The following is a 20,743-nucleotide window of genomic DNA, read 5'->3' on the forward strand; positions in this document are numbered from 1 at the left end:
AACCTATCAGTCTGATCTATATGGTGGTCAGTCTGAATCCTGAGGCGATGAGAACCAACTCTAAATGAGCCTAGAGAAAACCGTAAGGCATGATTCCAGTGCCGATAGAGATAAGCAAGGCAAACAACAATACCATTCTGAATCTCAAGAAAATGCTCAGCATAGAAGGCCATCCTAGGTCGCAGACCCCTCGGGGGATTACTCCAAGTAGTGGTAATGTACTGTCTATAAATATCCTCTCTGACATGCTCATTCAACTCCTGACGTGAGGGGAGAAGATGAGCAGGAGCATCTAGCGAAAACTGATATAAGGAGGAAGACAATCAATGTCAATCCCGATCGAACCCAACAAAGAGGAGGCTTGAGCGAACCAACATCGAGACCTGGCAGAAGTATCAGATCTCATAATCTCCACCGAAGAACAGTATGCCAGATGAGAGTATCTATGTCGATCAACACATGTCTCCATAAAACCACGAAGTCGATGAAGAAACCAAATCAAGTCAAAAATGACGGCAAGTTTGAGAGGATGAGCACCAAACTCAGCCAAGACAATGCTGTGAGGGGTGAATCTGTGACATCTAATGATATATCGTAACAACAATGTCTGAACCCGCTCAATAGAAGCCCAATCAGAAGTAATAAGAGAAGGCCCCAAAACAACTAAACCATAAAGAACTGTCGGATGAACCAAGGAGTCGAAAAGGGACAACTTGGACGAAATATCCTGAAAATGATGCTTGAAGCATTGTCTCTCCAGCAAAGCCAGGAAACCCATACCCTTACTGACTTTGGACTGAATAGCAGGTCTCAAACTGAAACACAATCCAGAGAACTTCACACCGAGATACATATAAGAGGGAGTAATCTCAATCTCCTACCCCTGAAAAAAGAAATGAAGATGAGAGGTCTTCAAACAGTTAAATATCATAATCCTTGTCTTAGACAAATTGACCAGAAGCTGCCGCTGAACACAAAAAGAAGCCAGACCATCAAGGAGTCTTTGTAAGCTGTCGGGAGAAGAGGCCACGAGAACCATATCATCAGCAAAGAGGAGAATGGAGATCAAGACTTGATACAAATAACACCCATCTCCCGGTTGAGAGGATTTTAGAAGGAAATCCTCCAACTCATCAATATACAAACCAAACAGTGTAGGAGAAAGAGGACAACCCTACTTCACCCTAATCGTGCTTTGAATCGGATCAGAAAAGCCCTCCGGAGTCCTGAGCCTACCGGTAACCTTCTCGTAATAGTAGTCTGTAACATATCTAAGATCTCAATCTCCTAAAGCCGCTGAAATAAAGCCAACATAGGAACAAAATCAAAGGCCTTACAGAAGTCCACAAAACAACAATATACCTCCTGAGAGTGGTGTCTAGCCTCTTCAATGATAGCCCGCAGTGTAAAAACATGATCCGTAGTCTGATAGTTTGCCCAAAAACCAGCCTGTCCTTTAGCCCTATAGCCTCTTCTATCAAGCTCACTAGATAACATGGTGTTCAGAGCAATGGCATAACGTTTGGCAAAAGTATGTCCTATCATAATAGTTCTGTAGTTACTCGGATCAGAAGCAGGCCCAGACTTGTGAATAGGGTAAACCACATGTCTAGACCAAGAATCAGGAAACCCAATACAAACCACTCTATTAAAGAGTGTAGGAAGGTAAGATCCGAGAATTGGAGCACCAAGTTTGAAAAGTTCTGCTTGGAAACCCTCTTCATCAGTTGCTCTACTACATCTCAAAGATTTAATGGCCTCCATAATACTAGAGTAGGTGAACAAGCAGCAACGAGGAGGTGGAGTAGAGTGGAAAGATGGCTGCCCAGGAATGTTGTAAAGCGTAGTGATATGGGAGGTGAGAGAGCGGTAGTCGAGAGTGAAGGACGGGGGGAGCAATGAGGGAAAAGGGTATGCCAAAAGATCTGGGGGTTCTGAATAAGCGTGGAGCAAAGGGTTCTACACTGAATGGAGGCAAAGGAACATTTCTTATGACGAAGAAAGCGAAGGTACAAAAGGCACAGATGGGTGAAGGCAGGAGACTGAGCCTCAAAGGTGATACGAACAGAGCAATGGAAAGCTTTGCAAATCAGCATCAAGCCATTTATTCATTGGACAGGTATTTCGACGCTTAGCTCTGAGAGAGGGAGGGGAACGATGGAGAATAGAAAGGAGAGCGAAATCCCAGATGACAGAGGCAAGAAAATCAAACATGTCAGAGGCAGCAAGCGACTCATTAAAGCTAGCGGGTGACAGAAATCTCCTAAGGTGATACACAAAAAGCTAACCATCACTCTTGAGGTAATGAAAGCGGGTAGGGCTGAGCGAAGGTGGGGACGGATGGGGTAAAACGCAAACAGAAATGCTATGAAGAGCAGGATCCGCTAAGCGGAGACGAGAAATGGTGAAACTGCGAATGGAAGAAATGAAGGAATGAGAGAAAATGACATAGTCCACAACACTCGCACCACCACAATGTGGCCAGCAAATAAAAAGATCTGATCCAGGAAGGAAGGATAAACCATTCAGAATCAACAACCCAGAAGAGTAAATTATAATCAAAATATTGATTTCTTATTAGAACTTTGTTTAGAAAGAATTCATTTCAAGGTAAACTTATACAAAGGCATTTTTTATGTCTCTGAGATAAGAGACGGACTCTCAAGAAGAACCAGTAAATAATTCACAAGTAACATGAATCTTTTGTGAAGCCCTAAGCCCAAGTCAGGCAAAATGCATTGGCTTTGAATATATAATGTTTAAACACTCTTATGAAAGTCAAGTATTATGAATCTTTTGTGAAGCCATAGGCCCAAGTCGGACAGAATGCATTGGTTGTAGCCTGTAAATATATAATGTTAGGCAATCACCCCAAACATTCATCCAAGAAGACCAGCACGATCAAGATGAAGGGTGTGAATTGATATTCATTGAACCACAAGTATATCCCTACATGATAAGAGAAAGAACAATTAGTAACAAATAAGTAATAAAAAGAGTTTTAGACTGAGTTAGCTCATGGTAGTCCACTACATAGGTCTTGTTGTCTAGTCGAGCGGTGGGTTGATACTCTAACACTAGGATGCTCAATATAATTAGAATAGTAGGGCCATGCCATAATTGTTGGCTCGGGAGTTCCATAGGAAAGTTTCGGGTCTAGTTGAGATAGTAAACTGTTGAAACTACACCGGATGGTTCCGTTTGTGCAGAATCATAGTTCCCCTGCATGTGGGGATTCTAATTGTGCTGGACAGTGGTGTCCCAAGCCTAATCCCAAGGTAGGGAGTGCCTTTCTTAGTAGAGATTGTGTGGGGATACTTAAGGCTCTGCGGTTGGGAGGTTAAGCCCATGGCAATGTTTCTCCTCTCCACCAGGTGCCAAGACTTGCACAAGACAGAGTTATGATATGCATTCAAAATATCTTCTAATAATGGGTAATTTGCTTTTATAAAAATACAATTTCAAGTTGAAGATATGTTAGATGGTTAATATTGTTTAATCAGTTATTTTCTTCTCAATTATTCAGTTATAGCTGTTGGTTCTCTTCCATCTAAATATGTAATGTAGTTGTAAAGTTGTGTTCATGTAATTATGAAAGGTCACAGATGGTTACAATGACAGTTACATTCATCATTTTTTTTGATAGAATACTCCTTCAATTGTTAGTTAAGATATTTCAGCTAAATTGATTATAATCATTTTATGTTCTTCATGTTCTCCTACATCCTAATGATGGATCATGTAGTATGATCCGAAAAGTTGATGGTAAAAAAACTCTACACAATCAAATCCAGAAAGTAAAACTCATTGATTATAATCGTTAAACTCGTCTATATGAACCTGTAAAATAGGTGTTATAACTATCTTCTCATGCTCATGAATATGGAAAAGTAATTATGTTCAATGATATGGCGGTTGTTAGGTAAGACTGGGAAAAAGGCGATGTTACACTTTCAAAGGCTATAAGATGTTTGTTTTGCATTAATACATCTCCAATGTCTTTCGCAAAAGCATCACATTCTAACTCAAATGGGGAAGAAAAGTTTGGGATTGCTAGGGCAGGAAAGGAACTCATGGCTTCCTTTAATCTCACAAATGCTTCCTCTACCTTTTCATTCTAAAGTGAAAGCACCCTTCTTCATTAAGTCAATTAGTGGGGCTCCTAATTTTGAAAAGCCTTTGACAAAACCCCGAAAATAAACCTTAAGTTTGTTAAGGTTCTTGATTTTGCCTGTTTCTTATTGCTTCAATCTTCTCCCCGTGCACACTTACCCCTTGAGCACTGATTTTGCGCTCTAGGTATACAGTTTTCTCCATCTCAAATTCACACCTGGATATTTTAGGAAATAAAGATTGTTGTTCGAGCATTTCCAAAACTTCATCTATCTCTTAAATGTTCCTCTTAAGTTCTAGTATAGATTAAGATATCATCAATAAAAAAAGAAATTTCCATAGTTGCTTCATTTAGTTTGTCAATTAGTTCATCAACCCTAGGGATGGAGTATTAGTTTTTTATGGTCTTTTTGTTGAGTGCTCTATAGTCAATACACATTCTCATGTTCCCATCCTTTTTTGCTAGCAACAGGCAAAAGGGCTAGAGCTAGGTTGGATGTGTCCCATCTCCAACAACTACTTTACAGCTTTCTCAATTTCTTCCTTATATTTTCGTGGATGGAGGTAGGGCATGGTGATCATTGGTTTTGCACCTTCCTCCAATTCAACAGTGTGCTCAAAGCCTCTCTTCAAAGGAAGACCTAGAGGAATGTTATCAAATGCCTGCTTGTGTCTTTTTAAGATTGGTTTTATATCAATGTAAATACCTTTGCCTTGGAAAAAGGATTTCCAAGGCTCATACATTGGGCAGCCCAATCCCCTTGACCATGTGCACAACTCCTTTCCACCTTCTCGAATGAAACAATTCTTGGTGAACCATTGGATAGCCCTCCTAAAGGACTTGTCCATCAGATTTGAAACACAATCCTAATTTTGGGAATCTAGGGAAATACTCCCCAAGTAGTGCGAACATGGGGTGCCCAAGAACAAATTGGCATTTATTTTACAACATAGAAATCTTCTTGGATGGGATGATTTCCCAAAGTGATCTTTAGTTGTGGAATTATCTTGGTGCATAGAACAATAGATACATTGGGCAAGGCAGCTTTAAAGCCCTTAAAATCTGTTGTTTCTATTTTCTTTCTAGTGACTAGTCAAGATCGTCAATAAAATTATGAGTTGCTCCACTATCCACAAGAGTGATTTTTTTTCCCTTTTATGCTTCAAATTTGGAAGGGTTTATGTTCGGATACACTTGAGATAACGGCTATGGTTGCTTGTTCTTCTTTAGTGCACTTCCTTCTCTTATTAAGGTACTCCTTTCCTTACTCCCATGCTTCCTTGTCAAAAGGTTCCACTACGTTGTGTGTCTAGCTTGTTTTCGCACATACATTCCCTAGTTCCCATTTTTCTTTGCACTTGTTACACAAGTTTTTCTTCTTTTAACATCCTTTAGGTTGCAAATATGTCCAAGCTTCAATGGACCTTTGCACTTATAAAACAAATTCTTCTCTTGATTTTCCTTTTGCTTAAAAACATGTCCACACTCCCATCTTGCCTTGTAATCGACGCATAGATTTTGCCTTCAAGATTCTTCTCTGACATCTTTGGTCTCTGACATCTTTGGTAAGAAAGTGTTATTTTATGCTTGTCATGTTTATCTTTTGATGACACTATTTTATAGTAACCCTTTTCCTTTGTTTTGGTAGTATCAAGATGTAAGGCTTTCAAGATTGCATCTTTGAGGATAATAGGATCAAAGGTGTCTACGAGACCCTGAATAGATTCCAATAGTCCTTCTAAAAATAGGTATGTGAATCTCTTTTTGGTTATTACGAAAAATGACAAAGCTTTATGAAATTTGTCACACAATCATCCACAGTCTTGTTGACGTAAGTTATGTAACCACTCCAATGTGCACAATGAAACACTTAGTATTCCAAGATAAAACACCAAATATCAAATCCTCTCTTGAGCTAAGACACCACATATGCTAAGAATCAAGATTGCAAAAAAGATCATAGAGGCACCTCCAAGGTTCCTATTCTTGTTGGACACTACTTAGTGTTATATGTGGTTTATCGGTAACCACGTGGTGACTTATGTTATTCATTCAATGGACAATCTATCAACTTTACAAATTTGCATGATCTGACAATTTGAGCTCATCAACTACTTCTAATAGAGCAAGGTGCAAAATGATGAGGGTTTAGGAATCAAAGCAAACTTTAACAATGCAAGAGATCATTGAAAATGAGGCAAAACTAAACTAGTCCTTGCTTTGCCAAATTGACTATGCAAGGGTGCATAACTTCTAAGAATGCATGGTTAATTTCTATTTTGTCAACACTCATTCAAATACCCCATGATGGCACAATCCAATAAACATCTCCAATTGAAGTTTAGTGCTTGCAATAAGTTCAAACCAACCTTTCACCAAATACCAGAAGTTGTGGACATAATTTTCACCTTAATTCACCAACAACAATATCTTCTATTCATCTACTCAACTAATTTAATTTTTATTACTCAACATAAACAAATCCTATTCTAAGTGAGGAAATGTAGAAACCATGCAATACTCCAAAATAACATAAGAAATCCACCCTAATAACAACAATAAATCAGAAATTGCTTTGGCACTATTATAGCAACAATTTCTCCAAGTCTCTCTTTACAAATGGTTAAAACAAGCCTTATATAATTGCTTCATTTACAATGAATGGCCAAGATTAACTTGAGATTAATGGCCAAGATTATTCCAACATAGCCCCAACACAATTACCAGCTACAAACATTAAATGCTTATTCAATTGCCATATGGCACCAATTCATGGGCCAATCAGAAAATTGCATTGTTTTGATAGACCGATGAGAAAATTTGTTAAGTGAAGACATTAAATACACTCTAAATGCCAACATAATTGGATTATCTTGGACACTCGAAACCGGAATCCTCTAATTAATTGAAGATGAAATGGCACTACCACAACAAGTTTATCTTGTGAACTACAACAATTCATTGTAATGGAGAGATGTCTCTTGATACTAAACAGTATTAAGCCTTCAATTAATTGTTAAGACTCATATTCCCAAATTGCTTCATCTTCCTGAGTTTTCTCAATCCTCTGAAGTTCTTCGTCTTGAATCGCCTGAATTTTATCTTGACTTGATCTTCAAGAAGTGATGAGGTCCTTTATGTAGTTGGATCATTCTAATTAATGAGTATGTGGTTGTGACACTTAAAGGTTATCTTCGGAGAGCATTAATAAAAGCCTCGAACTTGCAAAGAAACTTGTGTACAACTATAAGGTTGAGTGCACCTGTGTGTTGTACAATGACAATCATTTTGAGAACTGTACTTGCACTCTTGGAAATGGCGTTGTTGGACCCACCAATATTGACCTAAAGACAATTCAATGAGACCTTACAGCTTGTCATTTTATCAATGGAGCTAAAATCAAAGTTATCCATCCCAAGCTCTAGCGGAAACACTTTCATAGTCTCTGAAATAATATTATGTTCTGCAAACAACTGGCCATTCTCAGTTACTACTTTGCATGTCAATTTCTCAAAACCATTGCTAACCATGCAATCTTGTTACTTGCACGAGTCCACATCTACTTGTACCTTTGTTACTAGTTCTTTAATGATGCATTACTTGTTGATCATTAATTCTAGATACTCGAAATACATCTCTTGAGAGGAAATGACTCCATACTCACATGATGCATCTAGGTCAACATCAAGCATCTTTCTCCAAACGCTCAAGTCTTCATCCAAAACCTTCAACTATTGGTTGAATGATGCGAGGAGCTCACTCAACTTGGTGATAATTTTCCAAACATGCTTTAACACCTTAAATATATCCTTGTCGCCTGCACACCATGTGACTCCATCTGGCTGCCCCAATAATCTATAGCCTTCGCCTGTGTCCAATATGTTCTACATATCATATCAACTCATCTAGAATAGAAGAAGTGATGGGATCAACTCGTTGTGAAGAGTTGGTCATAGTTTGAATTATCTCGAGTAGGCAAGCATTTTCCTCCTTGAGCTGATTATTTTGTTCCCACAGTTGATCATTCTTCCTTGAGAGCAATGCCACTGCATCATATTCATCTTGTTGGTAAGCAAATCGCATCTTCTTACCAAGTTCAATTTTTGTGAACTTGTAAATTGGAAGCTTAAAGTTCTTCCAGTGGTTTGTCAACTAATGGCTCAACAACTTCAGAATACTTGACCTCATTCTAATCAACTATTATCTTTGAAATATACTCTAATTGCACAATTGTCACGACTATGGATGGAATCTCAGTTTGAAAAGGCACCAGTGCTTGATTACTCTGTGAAGCGTCAACCATGAATTGCTCAAATTGTGCAACAAAGGTATCAAGGAGTGTCATAGATACATCTAACAGAATGGGAAAAGAAGAATATGCAACAAATACGTTCTCCAAGTTGTCAAAATGATCTTTTAAAGTGAATGCCAAAGCAGCCAAAGAAATAGGCATCGCAGATGTCTCTGTTGGAGGATACACTGTAGAAACATGCATTGTGGGAAAGGAATCCACAACAGTATCAAGCGGAGATATAGGAGCCACATCGGACACTGACGCAAACTCTACCATGTAGGCATCACAGATGTATCCACGGCACGAGATATCTAAGGAATAGATTCCTCCTACAACTCGTCTTCATTGGCCACAATTTGAATTATCTTAGGCTCTGTTGTGACAAATGTCTCAGGTACTTTTACTGTGGCCTTGCCACCTTTGATAATGAGCTTCAGGATCCTTGATGTAGAAGCACCATCCTTCCCTTTTCCCCTGATTTCTGATTTTATTCTGATTGGACCAGCAGGAACAAAGTCTTTTCCTAGCCTAATCACGATACAGCTTAGGGCTCTTTTCTTTAGCCATATGTTGATGTTGGCTAAGATAGGATGAAATATATCCTAGATAGATGTACTTTCTTTTATCAACCAAGAAGGTGGCAAAATAGGCAGGCTCTCAACTCAATGCTTACGGTAATCGAGATCCAAGATATCATCATCAACCTAAACACCATCAAGATCTTAACCAGATCGAACTCTACAATATGCCTCAAAGTTAGTCTACAATAGTGCATCTTTCTAATCTCAATCTCAGTGCACATGCGGATTCAAATATCCTCAAGATGATGAATGTATACAAAGCTTCTTTTCATTTTATTATTCATACCTCGGTAGTCGAAGTAGCTTCTAGACATGAACTTCTTGAGCGTTATTGCTTTAAGTTCTCTCTCCATGTACTTAGCCTTAGGAATAGAAGTCAAAGAGTATCCTTTAATTTGAAGTGGTCTATGTGAAGAAATCCTCACCCTAGGCCTATGTAGAGTAGACTAGTACGCTTGAACAGCCATGAGCTATCTTGCAATTTCCATCAAGATGATCTTGTCCGTGGGGTAATAAGGAAGTTTGTAGAGCTCACCTAACAAATAGCCAACCCTCAGGTAAGTAAAATTAGGAAAATGAAGAAACAAGCAACCAAATTCATTCACTTTCCGCCAAGCTCCACCTGACGCACGCTTTTTTGGAAGCTCTTTATCAAACAGGCACATGAAATGCCCAAAGACAGCATCTTGGACCCTTTGTAGTGAACTCTGCTTGGTCTCAGGGTTAACTACTCATTGTAGTCCCAAATTGGTACTAATAATCTGTCACCCTTGGTCGAGAGACCAGAAGAGGACCCCAAAGAAGTTGTAATGTAAACTAGGTATGAATTCACGTAGAAAGTGAGAGTATTGGTGACTTGGGACAGTTGCTCACAAAGTATATCACTAATCAACTCACCCTAGAAGATCTTTTCTTTTGATCATGATCTTACAATCAAAGATATGAATTTATACATCCACAATTCAAAAACACTGGACTCCCTACAGCCCCCAAACCTATTGAGTAAAGTGATCAAGTCATTGATCTCTTCACGGAAGTCAGACTAGTAGAGTTGCCAAAAGTTTTGGCTAAAAGATTTATCAATCACTATGACCACAACTTGCAAAACCGTAACTTTAGGCAACGCCTCATGAAATTTCTCTCTCCTCTCAGCAATAAGGGAGGCCCCCTTCTTAACGCAGGTGGCTATAATAGAAACTTTATTGAAATTACATAAATGGGTGGTTCTCTTAAGCTATTCCTCTTTTTTTTAAACGATTATGCAATAAACTTAAGAACAGCACTCAAACTCACAAGCCATTGATAGTATCATAGCAATAGGCATTTTTTGTAAAGTTTTAGTGTTGTTCATAAGTTGCTTGTGTAATCGTTCTTTAAAAAAGAGAAATACATTAAGAAAACCACCATTTTTTGTAATTTCAATTATGATTTTATTGGTGCCACCTCGGTAAGAAGAGAGCATTCCCTGTTGTTGAGATGAGAGAAAAATCTCATGAGACATTGCCTAAAGTCATAGTTTTGCAAGTTGTGGTCACAATGACTTACAAAACTTTTAGCCAACAATTCCTAAGGTAACTCACTTCAAACTATATCAATGTCCCTTCATTCATTCAAGATTTTAGAATTTGCAATTTGATTTTTCCACCCTATTGCTCAATTTTCACACTTGTTTGATTTCATTCATTTGCCAGTACATCTTTTCCTTTCTCTAGACAGATTTCTCCCTTGATTGCTTATTTTGTCGTTCACAACACTCAGATTTGATTTCAAACATTTAAATTCTTTTGTCATCCGCCCAGATTTCTCCATCATGTCATTGAATTTTCATCTCTCAAAAGCTTACATATTGATTTAGGGCTTGACAACTTGTCTAACGACTGGGGAGAAATCTTAAGGACCTTGGACAAGCAGGTGAGGTTAAATTCAGACCTCCCCTTGGACACCACTAACCAAGGCAAGGTCAGTTTCTGATTTACATTTCTACAACAATTCAAGGTTGCAACTTGAAAAAATCCATGTTCCTCTCAATGCTTGGTTTCTTTCCTTGATCAATTCAGACTTGATGGTAGGCACTTGAATTTCACTATAAATTTGCCCGAATTTGTTTATGATAACACTTGAATACATGTTTCAAATGCACCAACACAAGTTTGATCTTTATTTCGACAACCCCTTCTAACAATACAAGGCGGAGATCACAAGTTTAAACACCCATCTAAGCCATGGTCGGGATTTGACCCGACTTTAGAAGGGATTGTCCAAGTCTGTAGGTTTAGTCTTGCAATTGGTTTATCAATTTCTCCAATCAGATTGAATGTATCATTGGCTCTTCGAATTTCCACTTTGCACTTTACATTTCACATGAGATGTTAGGCAGAAATTTGGCAAGTCTTGGGCTCAATCTCGCAACATTAATCAGACTCTCACAAGTTTTTAGTTGTTGTATCCAAGCTTAAGCAGAAAAATGAGATTCATTGGGCTAAATTTGACCTTGGTGGAATCTTGGAACTCTTTGTACTCTATTCATGCAAAGTAAAATGTTGCAATTGTTGGCTCCCCTTACAGGTTGAGCAAAAAACAGTATGATTTTGTGCTCCAAATTAAGTGCTTGGTGGAAAAAGAAGCCTTCTTGGTCTTGAATTGAATCCAAGCTGAGAATTAGAGTGTAGTGGGGCTCTTGCATTTGAAGTTGGCATCACTTTTTTTCTCTAATAATTGGAGCTATTTATTCAAAGGTCTCCTAAGATGTCTTCAAAAATTCACTTGTTTCCAAAACCATCCTCCCCTTGCCCCCATTGTGTAATGTTCCCGAACAGTTTCGGAGATGCTCCCATGCTGCACGACTACTACCCGTGTTGTGCGGCCGCTACCTGTGCTGCACGACTACTTCCCGTGTTGCACGGCCACTACCCATGCTCTGCGGCCACTTTCCCGAACAGTTCCGGAGATGCTCCCATGATGCACGATCACAGCCCGTGCTGCGCAGCCAATACTCATGCTGCGCGACTACTGCCTGTGCTATGCGGCGACTACCCGTGCTACATGACTACTGCCCGTGTTGCACGGCCACTACCAGTGTTGCGTGACTACGGCTCAAATTTAGAATGTCATACATTGTGCCAGGAAGGCCGTATGTTTGAATTAGAGCAAGCCATACGGTGGATTGGAGATGGTCGTACGGTGTCTTGAAGCAGACCATACGGTGACTGTAGTAGGGTCGTACTGTGATGCAAAAGATGTATCTCAGTACGGAATGATGGGTAAGTCAAGGTGTATGTACGGTGAAAGTTGTGAGGAAGGACAATATGGAGAAAGGTGAATAGGAACCCGAATCCAACACAGAATGTAATTGTGGTTCATACACAGTACACCATAGAAAAATCCACAATAATAAAGACTTAGATGCGACTAATAATTACCAAAGATACTCCACCTTGCCAGATCCGATCCAAGTAATACATGCAACAACGAAATAGGGTGAGGGTTGAATCCCACCGAAACCGCACAAGCCAAATAGGGAAGATCTTTCACTTCCGAAATGGTGAACAATTCCGAACTCCAATAGGAATCCGTAGTACAGAGAAAATATAATCCAAAGCATACCTACAGACTACCTACAGCCGTGCTTAAATACCCATTGGGAGACCATTCCGAGGGTGTACAAAAATAGCCAACGGCGACACAAACTACGAAGACAAAATAAAATGGGTCCGAGATAAATTAAATCAATCGGCCCGCTACAAAGTTTAATTAAATATATTTACTTTATGATGGGGACATTACAGTCCTCCCGTCCCAAAAATTGCTTGTCCTCAAGCAAATGCAAACTCGGTTCTAAACCTTCCGTAATCAACTCCTTCAATTACGAGTCAGGTACTAAGTAGATCTTCCCATCGAAGTAAATGATATCATCAATAACTTTGTATCTTTCATCGCGTACACAACCATCCATCAACTTACATGCAAAAGTGTTCTTGGAATACTCGGCCAATAGATGGGCCCGCCAATTATCCACGAGATGCGAGGAGGTGTTGACTATCTAATTTTTACTTGCAGTGTCTAGGGCCAAATCCTATTTAAAAATTGCCTCCATCTTATCGATCGTGACTTCCCTTGATCCTTTGTTTGACATTCCTCTTAGCAACACCTTCTTGCCATCCGTCTCAAATGAAAAGTCCATCCTTTTGAAACTTTGAGTGTACTGGTCAAGAGTTTCCAACCATTGGATGCCCAAAATGATATCAGTATCAACCAAATCTATGACAAAGAAATCATCTGCGAGGGTATAGTTTCCCATGGAAATTTGTAGCCATGGAATCACATGAGTGCAAGGTAACAAGGTTCCTCCTGCAAGCTTAACCTCAAGTCCTCCATGCTCAACTGTGCACAGGCCCTTACTAGTGACCAAAGATGAATTGATGAAATCGAGTGTGGCACCACTATCAATCATGATTGGGACTCGTTTTCCGTAAAGTGTGCCGCGAACTCTGAAGATACCACCTCCAGTTGGTGTAGCGAGGGTACCAATGGAACCCCTTTTTGTATCAGGGCATTTATTCTCTCCTACTGGGTAATTTCTTCGTCAGTCGCTGCAAGTGTTTGTTCTTTGTCGTCGTCGAGCATCACCTCAATGTAGTGAATCTTTCCCTTCCCGAGGCAGGACCCCATGGTTCTTTGCATGTGAAACAGAGCTTTTTCCCCTTGAGCTCTTGCCGAGAATCTTCATCAGACTGAGGTTTTTTCTAAATTGGCTCCTTGTCTTTGTCTTCTTGTGGGGATGGTGTTGGTGTAACTGCTTGAGTTTTAGAGGAAAATGCGGCCATGTCACGTACCTTCTTAATAGCTTCGTTGAGTGTACACGGGTTGAACCCTTTGATCCAGCCTCTTAAAGGCTCTCTCAACCCATCCATGAATAACACAATCCGACATCTTTCAGAGATGTTTGTGACTAAGACTGACAGCCTTTGGAACTCAATGACGTAGTTGTCTGCTGTGCCCGTTTGCTTTAACTCAGCCAGATCTTTGAAGTTTAGCTCAGGATCCTTCCCGTCGAAGCGATTAATGAGTCTCTCAGTGAACTCAATATAAGAGATCACTTGGTTGTGTCCGAGAGTGACCAGTCCATGATGCCACCACTCGTGTGCCACTCCTTCTAGATGAAGTGCTGCGAACTTGATTGCTTCCTCTTCGAGCATTGGATTGAGTTGGAAATAGGTATCTGCCTTTAGGACCCATGATTGTGCGGTAATGACTCCAGATCCATCAAATGACGATAAGTTTACCTTTCCGATCTTTCTCCTGAGATCATCAATAAAATAACTGCGATTTCCTCCACCAAAATATCTCATTCTTAGATCAACATAGTCTCTATAAGATATATCACCTTCCATATTTGCATTCCGCCAATCTTCTTGAAGTTTTTCTTGCATTTCCTCAAAAGTGGGCTTTCTTCCTTTGTTTGGTGCCTCCGTCCTTGGAAGGAAGATAGGTATCGAGGATCGAGAGCGAGAGGGTTGAAAGTTTGTCCTTCCTGAAACAAAATCATCGCTATGCCCATTTTGTTCTCCTATTGTCTTTCCCTCGGCCAATTTTTGTAGAGTTTCCTGCATAAGCCTTTGGGTTTCATTGATTTGCCTTTGATTTCTGTTCAGCTCTCTTAAAAGATCCATGAGTTCTGTCGTAGGATCCTAATGATCTACCATTATATCAATAGGGTTATTTCGTCTTCTCCTCTGAGTATAAACTTGCATTCACTTCCACAGGCAGGCAAGATCAAAGGCTCTGATACCACTGTAATGTTCCCGAACAGTTTCGGAGATGCTCCTGTGCTGTGCAGTCACTTTCCTGTGCTACGCGACTACTACCCATATTGCACGGCCGCTACCTGTGCTACGCGACTACTGCCCGTGCTAAGCGGCCACTACCCATGTTGCACGACCACTTTCTCGAACGGTTCCGAAGATGCTCCCGTGTTGCGCGGTCACAGCCCGTGCTGCGCGACTACTACCTGTGCTACACGGCCACTATACACGCTACGTGACTACTACCCATGCTGTGTGGCTGTGTGGCCACTACCCGTGCTGCGCAACTACAGCTGAAATTTAGAATGTTGTACGTTGTGCCAGTAAGGCCGTACGGTTGAATTAGAGCAAGCTGTACAGTGGATTAGAGATGGTTGTACGGTGTCTTAAAGCAAACCGTACGGTGACTATAGTAGGGTCGTACAGTGATGCAAAAGACGTATCTCAATACAGAATGATGGGTAAGTCGAGATGTATGTACGGTGAAAGCTGTGAGAAAAGACAGTACGAAGAAAGGGGGATAGGAACCCGAATCCAACACAGAATGTAATCGTGGTTCATACACAGTACACCATAGAAAAATCCACAATAATGGAGATTTAGATGCGAATAATAATTACCAAAGATACTCCAACTTGCCAAATTCAATTCAAGTAATACATGCAACAACGGAATAGGGTGAGGGTTGAATCCCACTGAAACTGCACGAGCCAAATAGGGAAGATCTTTCACTTCCAAAATGGTGAACAATTCCAAACTCCAACAGGAATCTGCAGTACACAGAAAATATAATCCAAAGCATACCTACAGACTACCTACAACCATGCTTAAATACCCGTCAAAAGAACATTCCAAGGGTGTACAAAGATAGCCGACAGTGACACAAACTACAAAGACAAAATAAAATGGGTCCAAGATAAATTAAATCAATCAACCTGTTTCAAAGTTTAATTAAATACATTTATTTTATGACGGGGACATTACACATTGATGTCAAAGGGTAATATCACCATTCATCATTTAAATCTCCTCTCAAGGCTAAGTAGAAATAAGGGGTGGATGGGGCTCCATCGAGTGGAGATCTAATCATCTTTGAGGTCAATGTCAAAGTTTGATCTCTAAATTATGCTAAGTGTTGGAAATGCAACAAGTAGTAATCATACCTTACCCTTGCTCTCCTTGGTTCTCATCAATACTCAATTTGATTTAGATGTTTGCCCAAGATTTTTACCTTGATTTGGGAATTCCAAGTGCAAGCCAAGACTTGCCACTAAGACCCTGACTTGCAATTAAGAATTCAAGATTGCGACTTGTAATTAGACATGTCTTTACAATTTGAAACTAGTTCAACCCTCTACCTTACTCACCCTTCAAGACTTGGAATATGTTGCCATACTAACTAAAACTGATAAACCACTATCTACCAAAGCACAAAAGTGTGGGTCCCCATTTGCAATGGAGCAATGGTGTGAAAAAGTCACAACAAGTCCCTTCTTGCCTTAACTAAGTTAATTCTTTAAAATAACTCTAACTATTTTTGAACAAATCCCTCAATGAGCTTGTTGGTGAAGTTATCACAAGATATTGTGTTTTGATGGTCTTGAAATCAAATTACGGTGCCACCAATCATGAGCAAACCCCTCTAAGTGTAGGACAGCGAATTTGAGAGCATCCTCCTCCATGACGGGGTTGAGAGATTAGTATGTATCTATCTTTTGTACCCATGAGTGAGCAATGACCTTCCTTAACCCATCAAAATTTGGAAGGGTTAATTTTGATACTTTGTGATGTAAGATTTAGTAAGGTTGACCCCTTGCCCTTCTAGCATTAAGTCTTGATCCTTCCTTGCACAATTCTCGAAAAGGGAAGTTTCTCCTAGTTCTAGGATTGAGCCTTGAATATGTTTGGGCAAGGTCCTCTAAGTTATGCTTTGGTTCATCAATTTTTTCATCTTCACTAGTTCCCTTTCTCTAGGTATAAAGAAGGGTCTAGTTACCCTAGGAATTGATATTTTTAGTGTAATTGGAGTAGACATCTTTCCCATTTAATTGGTTGGGTCTAGGATTATTATTGTTCATATTTTGTATAGCTTCGAGAAGTAGTCAAGGCGTTCTCTCATTTGCTTCTTGAGTTGTATGCTCATTGTGTTCCATGAGGGCCCTCGATTCATTTCCCATGTGTTCACTTGTTGTATTGTGTTGAGTGAAGTTACCCGTAGATGTAAGTTCCTTCTTTTCTCTTTCCAATGTTCTTTGAGCACTTTGGTCTTTTATCCTTTAAACAAGAACGACACTCTAATATGAATTGCAATGTCACCTAAACATAATAAAGTTAGAGATATAACTTTACCCAAAGAATATAAAAGCAAGCTAAATCCTAGTTCAAATCTTGCAATCATGTTAGACAATTATAGAAGATACAAATCATAAGATCAATTATTACTACCAAGGTTAAAGAACATGTATTCACAATCATTTCTAATACCAATTTTAATGACTAATGTCACCTTTTTGGATTGCAATATATTTTTGCTCTTGAATTACAAGTTCAATAAAAACAAGGAACATAATAAAGTTAGAGATATAATTTTACTCAAACAATCTAAAAAAAGATAAATCCTAGTTCAAATTCTACTATCACGTTAGACATCTATTAAAGATACAAATCATAAGATCAACTATTACTACCACGGTTAAAGAACATATTTTTATAATCATCTTATCATATACATATAATATATAAAATTCATTTTTTGAGTTCAACCATAAACGGGCTTGGATAAGGAGGTATAATAGGGTGCCCGAAGCAATCCTTATGCTATGCCCTAAAGTGTATGTACCATCACTCTTGGCCTCAAGTGGCCTTCCACCTTCCATCCTTCAAGAGGTGGTGTTTGTAATGAGGAAGCTTGTAAATGCCCTCCATATTCATCCCACCTTGGTCGCACTCCTATGATAGAGACTCCTTTGAATTCATTCCAGAAATCACCTATCCTAGAGGTTGGATGGGAAACTACAATAGGGTGACTGGAGCATCTATCCCATCCAAGCCCAAAGGCGGGATACACCTTGCCCCCTTGGCCTCATGTAGCAAGCCGCCAGCCATCCACCATCCTTTTATTTCCTCCCTCAGCTCGCCATGGTTGATTGCTGCAATTTGATTAATAAACTAGAAATCTAGATATTACACATTATTGCTTATATCTACTATATAAGATGTTATATATCAAATATATTATTTGTTGTATACATAATATTGTTTATATTAGTAAGGAATTATGCATTTAACATTATCCTGCTGCATACATCAAGCATACATATTAAACATATATCCCTGCATACCACAATGTTTGCTAGATCGGGGATGGCTATATTCTGAATAGCAGACTTCCTTAATTTAACAATCTATTGTTATCTTCTTTGTTATTTGCTCTTCCTGTTTGATGGCTGATTAAGCACTTATTTCTGTCCCGATTAATGCCCCTTATTTGGAGATTGATATGCTGCACATATATCTCCTAATTGGATGGAATGGCATGTCTCTTCCCACGGGTATCCCTCTTGGAAAAGGGATGACCCTTGATTATATACTCCTTTGCCTCTATCCAATAGCAATAAAGATGACTACGCCTCATCAAGGTTTTATAACAACATTTGTCACTGTGACACATTTGATATCATGTTCGCTAGAATGTAGATCACTGCATTTCTGTGGATGAACATTGCTGTCAGCATCTTCTGTGATTGGAAAATCAAGAAGTCTTATGCATAAGACAATTTTATGTGTGTTGATGTCTTCCCCTCGTGGCAGGGGCATGACAGTTTGTGCTAAGGATCCTCCCTCAGCAAAAAGTCTTAATTCTTCAAAGAAGGCCTTTTAGTGTAAGGGGGCAGATTTAAGGCTTCAAGTATTTTTCCCAGACAAAAAGTCTTAATGTTTCAAAGAAGGCCTTTTAGTGTAAGGGGGCAGATTTAAGGCTTCAAGTATTTTTCCCAGACAATCTTTCAGCTTCCATGACTTCTCTAAAAGCCTAAAACTTCTTCTCAGGATCCCTCATCCCCACTCAGATGCTCTTCTCCAGATAAGCCCTTTCCCTTGCTTAAGTCTCAACCAATCTCAGGATTCCAATCTCGGCCTTTTTATTCAGCTAATCTTTTCAAGAAGTTGTATTTCTTGCTCCATTGAAGAATAATGCACACTTCCAGACTTTCCAATCAGTTATCTGTCCCCAGACAAGGATGACAATTATTCCTTCTAATTTGACTGGTCTGGAATGATTGCCCCTTGCCCTCCGTTATAACTAAGATAAGCAATCCCTCTCTATGGGGGATTCTGTGATGAAATTTGGTCAATCTTATACCAAATCATCAGATATTAGTTCAGAGTTTTGGACTATGATTCGGAAAAGTAGCCATCTCTAATGAAGGTTGAAGACCATGGTAAGACGACCCTCCAATCTCAGTTTAAAAAGGAATATTTTAGATCTGTTATGGGCTTTTGATTTTGTTTTTTGAGTAACTCTGAGGAGGAGGTCCTTTTGATTTCAAAGAGCTTTTTATGTAGCTAGTTTACTTAGGTGCAATTGATACTTGGTGCAGGTAAGCTCGTGCGGGATGCAATGATGAGATTTTTTTGTCAATTAATATAAAAGGAGAGTACACACTTCCGACTGCCCAACTGAAAATAATAATAACTAAATCAAGAATACTAAGAAGAATTATCTCTAACTTAACCAGGTACCCCAAAAAAACTTTAAAATGATAACACTTATTATTAATAATTTCAAGAAAAGAATGGAAAATAATTGTAACTTACTCTTTAGGTTTCGGTTTGTGCTTTTTATGAGACTGTTTTTCACCTTCTGCATCCTCTTCATCCGTTCGTCTAGTGCTCCGTCTGCACAGAGACCGGGAATTTAGAGCGTCAAAACCCTGCAAGACATATAAAAGTTCTAGGGGAATGAAATGATAAAATTAAAGAAAAAAGCATTTTACCCTCGTGGACGTTCTTTGGAATGCTCATCCGCACGGCGAGGTGTTTCGAGCACAATTCGCCTGAAATCGGCATTGGATAGATTTGCCGCGCCATTGCTAGCGTGATGATGATCTTTCTTGTAAGGAGGTCTAGGCGGAGGAGGCAGGGGGTTCGAACTTGGAACATCGTCCTCTACTGCCATTTATTCTGCTCAGAATGTGATTCTGCATACAGAAAACCAGTTAAATGCTTCTCAATCCAAACCGACAAACAACGGAAAATATATAATTTCTTAATTATTAAGCTGAGAGGGTGGAGAGAGGAGAGAAATGCAACACCTTGCGGTCAACTCTAAAGCTTGATATGGAGACCTCACCGAAGATTTGGCTAGCTACTCAGAAGGTTCCAACCGAGCAGAAAATGAGACAAGCTGAATGGCGAAGCGTATAAACGAGAGACCTCGGGCGGTTCCGAAGCATGACAGCCACTTCCTCACCGAATGCAAACCAGTTATACAAACAGATGTTCTATCGTTGTATTAGCCATTGCACTTCGTTGCTGAATGGGAATTTCTCAAAAATTATCTATACTAGCAAATCGCTTTTCAGGGTACAATGGAAAATATATCTTAGAATATAATGTAAAGGTTAATTATGAACTAATTAGGGGAAATTAATAGTTCTATGTATGTTTTTTTAGTTCAACAATAAGTTGATAGGAGTTTCGATTTTCATAATTACTATTTCATAAGATCTTTTGGAAGAAGGATTTTTGAAATTTAAAAAATTGTATAAATAAAATCTTATCTAGAAATTATTCTCTTCATTTTGATTTTCATAAACACTAATTCATAAGACCCCTACATTACTCCATTGAAGAAGGATCTCTGAAATTTTTTAAATTGTATAAATAAAACCCTATCCATAAATTATTCTCTTCAAGAATTGTCTGCCAAAGAAAAATCTCTCTTTAATAACAA

The 20,743-nt window shown here is 39.2% G+C and overlaps 1 protein-coding gene across 1 annotated transcript in view; it reads right to left on the reverse strand.

The window, feature by feature from the left end:
• The window catches only part of SMU2 (RED family protein), a 76,791-nt gene extending 56,429 nt beyond the window's left edge, over positions 1-20,362 (reverse strand). Inside the window, exons 1-3 of the mRNA XM_089811930.1 lie at positions 20,103-20,362; positions 19,785-19,988; positions 19,606-19,686 (exon numbers count right to left, since the gene is read on the reverse strand). Coding sequence (XP_089668056.1) covers positions 19,606-19,686; positions 19,785-19,966 — 263 coding nt within the window. The 5' untranslated portion in view covers positions 19,967-19,988; positions 20,103-20,362. The remainder of the gene's footprint in view (positions 1-19,605; positions 19,687-19,784; positions 19,989-20,102) is intronic.
• Between the last annotated feature and the right edge of the window lie 381 nt (positions 20,363-20,743).

Source organism: Cupressus sempervirens, chromosome 11, assembly GCF_028749045.1.
Source record: "Cupressus sempervirens isolate cs-2001-9-10 chromosome 11, ASM2874904v1, whole genome shotgun sequence".
NCBI classification, from domain to species: Eukaryota; Viridiplantae; Streptophyta; class Pinopsida; order Cupressales; family Cupressaceae; genus Cupressus; species Cupressus sempervirens.